General features: G+C 42.6%; 1 protein-coding gene across 1 annotated transcript in view; it reads right to left on the bottom strand.

Moving 5' to 3' along the window:
- Positions 1-8,764, bottom strand: part of phlpp2 (PH domain and leucine rich repeat protein phosphatase 2) — a 36,102-nt gene extending 27,338 nt beyond the window's left edge. Inside the window, exons 1-3 of the mRNA XM_047341064.1 lie at positions 8,237-8,764; positions 6,009-6,289; positions 2,495-2,628 (exon numbers count right to left, since the gene is read on the bottom strand). Of these exons, the coding sequence (XP_047197020.1) occupies positions 2,495-2,628; positions 6,009-6,289; positions 8,237-8,449 (628 nt within the window). The 5' untranslated portion in view covers positions 8,450-8,764. The remainder of the gene's footprint in view (positions 1-2,494; positions 2,629-6,008; positions 6,290-8,236) is intronic.
- Positions 8,765-10,409: the final 1,645 nt, after the last annotated feature.

Raw genomic sequence — 10,409 nt, forward strand, 5'->3', positions numbered from 1 at the left:
CAGCGCCAGTGCTTTCAGCAGGCCTCGTCTGTGCTGCAGCTGAATGGGCCGACACAGAGAAACACTGGCCCCTCAGGTCTCTGCGGTTGTTTTCACTAGAAGAGTTTTTTGATTAAGTCGGCATTTGGAAGTGTTTACTCGTTTCGCCATGTTTGTTTTCATCTCATCGGTGCACCTCAGCAGGAGGGTGTTTGTATGGGAAGTAGGAGGGTGGAGAAGGTTCAAGATGAGTTTCCTGAACAAATAAGAGGACGGTGAAGTTTAATCAATTACCTGCTGTATTGCACTTTGAAACAGTGGAAGGGCTCGAGAGGAAAAATTGAACTAATATGGGAATGAATGGGCACACAGACAAATGCACACATGAAAATGACAACACAAATATATTAAATAAAAGCATGGCCTCTAGTAGCAAGTAGATCACTGACTTCTTATAATATAATACTTATAACCCTGTGCAGGTTCCTTAGCCAAACGATCCACACAGCTAGATTCTTATCAGCCTAAATGCAGAGATGACACGCACAGTGCACCACGTCAGTCCATTCTCTAGCAGAAGCTGTAGCGAAATAAGGATTTTCCCTAAATCAGGGACCACAATTCACACAAAGCGGCCAATTATACGTCCAAAATCCATTCACAGTATCTGATTCAGTAAGGTGCACATTTAAGTCACTCCTTGTTTACTGTTAACTCAATAGCTTTTAACAAAGTCACAAATCATTGAATATATTTTGAAAAATATTCCTTGTTCAGGCATATTGTGTTCTTCAAAACAGCTTCTAAGACAAAAATGCACAACAACTTGTCACATTTATTGTTAGTATTGTTCATAAGTGACAATAGTTTATTAAAAAGACTTCAGAGTCCGCCTCTGAGCAGACAAAGCCCTCCCTGATGGGCCACAGTTTTCCTTTATCTCCTTAGTGAGATCATTACCACCGACATTTTCAAAAAACTAAAGGCTGTTGTGTGTTTTAACAATGCAAACAGAAGCTGAATGACTGATGAGCTCCTAAATAGGTAGGTCTATATACTGAGATAATACAAAACAAGCATAACAACAGGCAAACTACCAGTTCGTTCTTTTCCAGTTCTTTGGGAATCAAACAGCCACATCAAGTTGTCTACTTGGCGTGAGCTGGCTATTGAGAGTGTCTGAGAACCAGTCATGCTCCCGGTCCTCTTTTCCCATGAGTTGACAAAAAGAGGCAGGAAGTCTCCACGGAGCCCAGACTCCAGCCAATGTGGCCTGGCCACAGATAACAGCCAAGATCCGTTGTTATGTTGGCAAGAGACAAACAGCAGCTCCACTGGACACATACGAGCGAGGAATAAGACGGAGGTGAGCAAGCTTGAGATCTGACAACTAAACAAACACTCAGTTTTCTGACCCAGCAGAAATAAAGATGAAGCTGTAATACTAAAGAGTCTGGCTATAGTTAGAAAAAAACTAAATAAAAGCAAAACAAATTCTTTTCAATGAAAGATAAAGCAGGACAGGGTATTTTATTGCACACAGATGCTTATGATTCATTTTCCCCAAGTACTGAGCATCAAAAACGTGAGAGAACTCACAGTTATATCAGACATATTACATTTATAGATATCTTTCCACAGTCAGGGTTTGTAATGTGTCCTCATGTGTCTCATCAACCTGGGAATTTCAATACAGAGATTTGTGTTCAGTGTGTACGTCTATTCATTTCAGTGCAGGGCGGGTTGTGTACTTTAAGTCGGGGGAATTACGTGTGAGCCCTTCAGACGATGTGGTTTGCTCAGTCTTCCTCTTTCTCTGGCACAGCAGCACGTGAGCAGTTCCAACCCAAAATATGAGGAGTTCCACTGACTCAGCAGAAACATCAGTCAGTTAATTAAAGGAAAACACATCACACAACATCATTTTTTACCCTTAATGGCCAATCCCTTGATTGCCGCTACTGTAAGAGTATCATTAGACCACTGCACAGGCTCAAAGGAGAGCTGCAGACGTCTGTGGGCTGTAATAAGATACATTGAAGTCCTGTGCACAGCTCCTATCACGCCTAATGTCAGTGTCATCCAGAATTTGTCACCGTTTTTTTTTTTTACAAGGAGTCACATCCATTCTGTGACTGCATTAATAAATCCCTTTCATATATCACACCGACACATTTAATCACTCCAGTCCTGGGGTTATGGGAGAGTGTTGACAGTGGCAGGTGAAAAGCAGCCCACATGGGGATGGAGAAACACCAGGATGAAGGATGGTCACTCACCATGAGGCCATGATGGGAGTGTGTTTGTATTTCGGGCTATAATGAATATTACAGAGTGGCCACAGAAACACATTACTTTACGCCTACTACTTTACTTTTTGCCCAGAGGAAAATACCCACTGCGTGCACAGTTTGTTTTTAGGCCTTTAGGTCCGTTTTCAGAGGACGACATCGGGCTCCCAGTGAGCAGCATCAGATAGGGAAGACTGGGGATGATAACCCCCGTGTGTACTCACCGCTGTAGAACCGGATCAAACAGCTGAGGTCGGAGTTGGCTGCTTCTTGCTGCACCCGAACAGGGTCTGCGTAGCCCATAGACGCCAGGTAGTCGTACAGAATCTGGAGCGGACGCTCGGAGGGGTCCAGCCTCCTGACGGACAAGAGAGAACAGAGAGGTGGTGTGATGATGACCACCACACAAAACAACAACGCTAGTTTCTTATAGGGGAAATACATGGAATGAAACATTACAGTAAAGGTGGATGGTTTGAAGTTCATTAAAAGTAGCAGGCAGTTTTTGATTGGCATAGCAGAAGAGTCCAGGTCAACGTTCACGACGACTAATCTGTTCTAATTATTCCACTTGTCCAACAGGCCTTTTACCCTTTATCTTGTTAGTAGTAATAATGTATTTGAGTTGTAAGTGATCAAGCTACAGGGGTCCCACGAACCTTACTGAGGTTATGTGTGATCTTTCAGAACCAAATCAGAGAGTTTTTCTGGTTCCTCATCATACAGAATGTAGAGCAGACACAAGCAGATCAGATGAGATTTGTGTGCACGGTGGCTGGGTTCACTTTACGTGTCAGCGTGAGGAGCTTGGTGATTTGGGAGGCCCGTGGTATCAAGCTGCTAACCCCTCTGAGGAGAGACAGTTGAGACGTCAGGGAGCCTCTCTCTGGGAGACGCTCAGGGCATGACAAACTGCAGGGCAACCCCAGGGATACCCAGGACATGTCAGAGCAGAGGACTGATGTATCCCATTCCCCTCCCCCTGAGGACCACTAGGGCCTGTCACCTCTGAGGGACAACCCATGCAGTCGGGCCTTCAAGCTCTTTTGACCTGACTCAGGTCCTCCACTGTGTCCACATGCAGGGACCGTCTGACATCACATTTAATCGTCTTCTGTGCTGAGAATCCTGTCATATATTATTCTGAAATTGGCTATTCTGCACTTTACTTCAAGTACATGCTGATTAGGGCTAGGTATCGCCACTGATTTCCCAAATCGATTTGATTCCGATTCACAAGAACTAGATTCGTTTTGATTCAATATCGATTCAGCTAGGGATTCATTCTACAATACCAATTTTACCTGGATATGACAGAAATTCTCAGAGAAACAAAGCTGTAGACTGTGCAAGGAAACCTCTGACATTATTTAAAATATTAAGGGAGACCTGTCATGATAACAAATTATGTTGGATGATATATTATCCCAGAAATGGTTGTGATTAATGATATTATTGTTATAATTTACAATTTTATGATAATTTTTTAGATAATCCTGCAAGTCCACCCTTTCAAAGAGTAATGAACTTTGAATTCTTAAGAATATTCATTCTGGCATTTGAATTAGAATTAAAAATATAAAAATATAAAAATATAAAAATATAAAAATATAAAAATATAAAAATATAAAAATATAAAAATAAACCACACACAACCAAAACAATAAATAAAAAGGACTCTCTGGCTCTGCTAACAAAAATTGCTCTTGAATAAGTATGAAACATTTGGCTCAGGGTTTTTGATGTCGTCCATCAACTCAGTAAATTTATCTTAAAAGGGAGTTTGTGTGACTGAAAATAAAAATGTTACCATTGCAGGAAAAAAGCCAGGCCAAGTCTTCCTGTAAGCAGCACATTACTACAAGCTATAAAAAGAAAATCACTAAAAACAGCTTCCATCCCTTCCATCATGTCCTTAGTTACAAATCCTTCTTCAGCTCTCATCTCAGGGCTGTCACCAGCTTTGTATGCGTACTTGAAGAGTACGTGCATATATTGTCAATCACAGTAACAAAACCTACTACACATGGATTTACCCAGAGAGAACATATAAAACTAGAGGTCAATTAAAGGTTAAACATAAATAGAGTTCTTGCGAGTGTATTTTCCATTGAGATACTAATTCTATGCATTAAATGCAACCCTGACTTGGCTTTATTGTATTGCTTATGTGCTCTCTGTAGGAATGTAGACATTTCTTTTTCTGAACAGATATCATAGTTTTCTTCAGTCTCCAGTGGCCTGTTTTGGATGGAGAAGACTTCTAATATTACATTTAAATCCACCTGATCATACTCACAGGCAGACTGCGATTTAAGCTCAGCACTGCTTGAGTATAGCCTGGACCAACGAAGCCTATCCACAGGCTTACCAGAAGCCTCTCACTTAATGCCGTTCTTCATCACTCTGCAATGCCTACGGCTTTTAATCAGCGTACATATAACGAACTGGGCCCATATGCTGTTGATTGATCATGACACACTGCAAAATCATTAACAGTCTCCAGTCATGTGTCTGTGGCACGATCTTCCAGCTCCCGATGCTCACTAACGCAACCTTTTACAGGTCTCAGACACAAATACACCCACTGGCCATATTGTTTCAACCCCACATTTCAGGAGATTTTAAGATTTTGCCGCATCAATATCCCACATCATTAAAAAAAAAACGGAGCAGACAGTCAGACTCGCACAGAATACGCTGTGAGCCACTGCAATTTAAGCTATAGCGGTTTTGTTATTTTAGACTCTCCCGTCTAATATCTTGACGTTGGCTTTCTCCCAAAAGCAAAAGGAGGAACAGCCCAGATTCCTTGGTCACGGATCAGTGAACCAGCTTTTTATCCTTTCACAAATAATCAAGGGGTCATTTGCTATTTCTGTCTCCATATGTCTTCTCTCTGGCTGGGAGAGGCGTAGAGTCATGTTCCCTGAGGGTATCCTGGCTGCGACGCTCTGAGAGCATGGGATGTTACGTTAACTGCAGCGGGTCCTCGGCGCTGCGTTTGCCCACTTTGCAAAACTCAAGCCTGTTCATGGTGACATGTGGTTTTCAGGGACAGGATATCAAGTTAATGCTATGGCCTGGTGTATTTCTTACATAACATAAATGAGAACAAGATGTGGATATTTACCAAGAAACATAACTCTTCTAAATTGTTTTTGTTGGATGTCAGCGTATGTCATGATTCCCGTCTCCGTCGTGTGTTTATTTGTGTGTCTAATGGAAGAGATCCGCTTTAATGAATGCAGCTGTCTAAACCTGCTGCGTAACAGCTCATGTTTCCCTCGCGCTACACACACACACATACACACAACCACAACACAGAGCAGCTTTCTACGCTTCATGTCACGTTTTATTTCTTTCACTTTTTTCAATTTCATTAAGCTGCAAGCCGCTAGATGCTATGAGTGCACAGGAATACTGTATTGACTGCATGCAATGATGATACTAATGCAGAGCTGCAGCTGATGGATACTGGATGCACGCGTTTTCCCATTAAGAGAAAGTGATGCAGGTTTAACCCACATTACGGTGCTGCTCTAAAAGGGCTGTAGGGTATTTGCAGCACTTCTGCAATGGATCTGCACCGAGGAAGACACTTTAGATTCTGAACTATAGTTGGTCTCTAGGCAGCCATCTAACTTTTTTATTATATGCCAAATTATTAGAATTGATCAGAATTATAAGATATGAAGCATAACTTATCTTAAATGACTCAACACGGTGCGTCTTTACCTGACTAGGTCTCCGTGCAGCTGAACATAAAGTCCCTTTCCGTCCCTCTGAGCGCACAGCTCCTCAACTGTGGTGCTGGTGGAGCAAAGCACCAACTGCAGGTCAGTCTGAGGGGTGGAGGAGGCCTGAGGGCCGGAGGCAGGAGGCTGAGGGTCCACGGTTGCGCCATAGAGACACACACAGCCCCGCTGGGTGTCCCCCTTCAGCCAGTCCCGTTCTCGTGACCCAAATCTGGTCTTTCTTGTCACACAGCCACGACTCCCATTCCGCTTCATGTTGCGCTGATGACACAGAGAGAGGCATTTCAACAGAGACAGACATGAGCACGTCTAACAGCCTAGAGAGCTTGAAGGGGGTTGTTGTACTCAACACATCATCTGTGGTGGTAGTTGCATCTGTGCACAACTGGAATAACAAACCGGAATAAGAACTATGCAGTGGAATTAAGTGAATTTGACACTGCCTGAAATTGGTGCAGTGGTGTTTGGATTCATGAAGTAGAACCCCTCCTTCAGTGTACCAGGATACAAATAGTCTGTGTTTTATGATCAATATTTAGTCATTGGCAACTGTGCAACAAATAATTCCCGTCTTCTGCATCTTGATTGAATTTATGATGGCCGTCAGGTCTTGGTGTGGTAGGCAGCTTATCGAGTGTCTTCTAGTTTATGTTTTAATTATGTTTTGAACCTTCACCTCCCTGTAGCAACAACTTTCACTTTCACTACTTAAATAAGTCCGAACTGGAGCAGTGTCATTCCAGTTAGAGAAACAGAGGATGTGACAGTGCAGAGGTCATGAAGTTCCACAACTGTTGCATAAACCGTGTGGCCACAGATTGAGTGAACTGCCAGCTTTTGTCGAGGTGTATCTGAATGAAGCACTGGGCTGCCGCTTGCTGCCGCTGGCTGCTGTGGAGCTGCCTCAGTCGACGTCAGATGCAGCAGACATCTGTGACCATGTGTGAATGGGAAGCAGGGCCACGCTGAATAAGGGCATGCATGTTCAACCAACCAAACCTGAATCAGAAAGAAGAAGATACATGCTGTGTATTCTCCTACCTCCTGAAGAAAAAGAGGTTTGTTAATGGCTGACCGGGCTCTGTTTCTCATTTAGCTATGGAGGTCCCTTGTGGACTCATTGATCTATGCAGTATGTACGTAACTACAACACAAACTGCATCTGGCTCATCCGCAAATCAACAGACGTCGACATCTCTTATCATGAGGGAATTTCTTTGCTGCAAAGCACTGGATTCCTTTCTGTCTTTGTTAACAGGCAGAAAATAAAACTAAATAACACTTTCCCTTCACTGTTGATACTGACTGAATTATGCTTTCACAGCCAATATCTATGAGCAGAAATACTGAATGGAAAAATCTGCATTTTAGTTATGGCACTATGAGCTTGTTAACAGGGTGACCTATTTTACTTTAGGACTCTCGATGTGCTCCCTCCTTCAAATACAATAACGGAACAATGCGTACACATTAAATTTAATTGCACAACTGAGATTTTGTGTGCGTGTGTGCGTGTGTTAGCTTGTGTGCCTTTGTGCGTGTGCTGTCCAGGTATTACGTGTATTGTAGGGACCTCAATCTGTTAACACAGTCACATTATGGTGGCAAAAACCAAGTCACCATACAGTAAATCATTACACATAACATGTTAAGGTTTAGTTTTGGGTTAAGGTCTCGATTAAGGTTAAGGTTAATGATCAAGTTAGATTATGGTTTGGTTAAGGTTAAGGGTTAGACAAGTAATGGTTGACGTTAGAGTAGGTCTCCAGAAAAATCAATGTAAGGCCGTATAATGTCCTCTGAAGTCATGGAGACACAACTGTGTGACCGTGTGGTTGTGTGCGTGTGTGTGTACTTTAGGGACTTGTATGTTACAACTCATTTGTCTTGCCTTAAAATGTCATGGACAAATTGCTCAGAAGTGCAGGGCCTCCCAATGAAAGCTCTGACATCCTTCCCTGTGTGCGTGCGTGTGTGCGTGTGCGTGTGTGTCTGCTACGTTCCTCACTGAATGACAGTCATCTCCAGATCAATCATCAACCAGGGGGAGATCATCAATCAGCTGATACACAGCACGTTACGTAACACTACTGCGAGGATGCGTTTGAGTTGTGTTTGAATAAACCACCGCAGTGACAGTAAAAAAAAAAACACACAACATGGAGAAATAGTCCGGTGGGAATCCGCCGCTGTCTCCTCTCCACTCACCTTTAACACTCGGATCCCCGTCGCAGCCCCCGGACCACTGCGGCTGCCGCGACCCGCAGTCTGATGCAGCCCCGCCGGGTGGACCCCCTTGTCCGGCTGCCTGTCTATGCAAGCCCCGGTCCCTCCGACATCCCCTCCCTTCTTGCTGGCGCCTGTTTGGGTGTTGTTAGTCGCGACGACCGCCGCGTTGACGTCCTCGTCCTCCATCGCCATGTCTCGTCCCTCCCATCAGCAGCGGCCGCGAGCGAGAGGCGTGCTGCGGGTACGTGACTGGCAAATTCCCGCGGAGCAGCGAGGACTGGTCCGGAGTCGGTGCAGCGCCGCCATGTCCACGGTGACTGTGAGCGCTGTCAGACGGGCCTGGGAGAGCCGATCAGTCCACATGACGGGGGCGGGATCAGGGGGCTGGTCCGGCGGCCACTGCCCCTTTTCTCACAGCGACACATCCACGTTCATGTGTGATGTTAGTCAGAAGTTCACCACGGTGACATCACGACGGGCCATCGTAGGGTGTGTCTGTGGCCGATCCGACGTTCTATCTCTGTTAAAGGGATAGTTCACCCAGAAATGGAAAAACTCACTCATTATCCAGTCACCACTATGCTGATGGAGGGGGTGGGTGAAGAGATGGAATCCAGAAAACACTTCTGGAGCCTCAGGGGTAAACAGCGTTGCAGCCAAATCCAATAGAATCGAAGTTAATGGCGACCGATTCTTCAAACAGGAAAAAACACAACATGCCTAAATACTGCTGGTGTGGTGTCATCCAAGTGTCTGTAAGCCACACATTCAAATTCAAAGTTTTTATTCTAAAGGTGAATTTGAATGTCGGGCTTACGGACACTTGGATGACACCACAGGAGCAGTATATGAAGGCATGTTGTGTGTTTTTTTCTGTTTGAAGAAGTGGTCACCATTTACTTCAATTATATTTGATTTGATTTCTGTTTTAGGTGAACTATCCCTGTAATGTTTTATTTTAATCTTTCACTGTATCACGTCAATATTGATAGAATAATATTTAGTGTTATATTCTAAACCTTTATAAAGGTTTTCAGTGAATTGTAACGTATGTCTAAATATTTCAAAGTGGATACAAATCGAAAGCATTATTATTATTTATATTATACATAATGTCTCCCTCCATTGACACTTCTGTCAACATATTTTAGAGATTTTAGAAATATTAATTTTAACTTTTGTCATATTGCTTTTGATGAAATGTTCACTTAAAATCATCAGGTAAATCTAGTCTTTAGTTTTAGTAGCTCTAATCTAAAGGGCTGCAGTTGATCTGGACTTATTGTCGACAACCTGTTCTTTATAAGTGAAAAGCTATGACCCGTTATCAAGGACTTTATCAATATATTGAACAGGATTATTTGTTTTGTTCATGATATCTATAACCGATAAGTTTGTGGCTTATTAGGGGTGAAAATCTGGAAATCCCTACAGGAACATTTTTTTACTGAATGGTATGAATTCAACGACATCACTCCAAGCAGCACACCGTCTCATACATTATTTCTGAATACCTTGTTCACTAAGAACCTTAGTGACGCTACTGGATGAAAACCGTCGTCATTACTGGGTAGCATTTTGTAAAAAATCAATTAACATATATTCTAAACATGTCTGAACTTACTGCCTCTTTAAAATGATTTTAGAAGCTTTCATCATTATAGCTGAGTATTATGGCATACATACAGAATGTTGTCTATATAGTCTAGAGAAATAAAAAAATCTGTTGAACAAGGGGTGGGCAATCGTGATTAAATCTGTCACATTAATTTATATTGCAATACTTCACATTTTCAGTAAAGTCAACTGAAGAACTTATGAACAAAAGTATTTTCTAGCAAAAGCAGCAAATTGAAAACCACTTTAACACATTGGTGCAAAACTCATGTCACATCCTGTTCTTCTAATTAACTGATGACAGTTCCACCTACTTTGGTGTAAATGGTATCGTAAAATCTTGGCTGACAAATTTAAATAGTCTCATATTATGTGTCCTCATATTTTCCGCCCAGCACTCCTTTTGATTAAATCAGAGTATTACACCACACCCCAAACAAAAATAAAAAAACAAACTACCATAGTTCAACTAGATTTTTATTTGACTTTATTCGCTTGATCATTTTCTCCAACCCAAAGACAAGAATACACAGCA

The sequence above is a fragment of the Hippoglossus stenolepis genome, chromosome 1, assembly GCF_022539355.2.
Source record: "Hippoglossus stenolepis isolate QCI-W04-F060 chromosome 1, HSTE1.2, whole genome shotgun sequence".
Taxonomy (NCBI): domain Eukaryota; kingdom Metazoa; phylum Chordata; class Actinopteri; order Pleuronectiformes; family Pleuronectidae; genus Hippoglossus; species Hippoglossus stenolepis.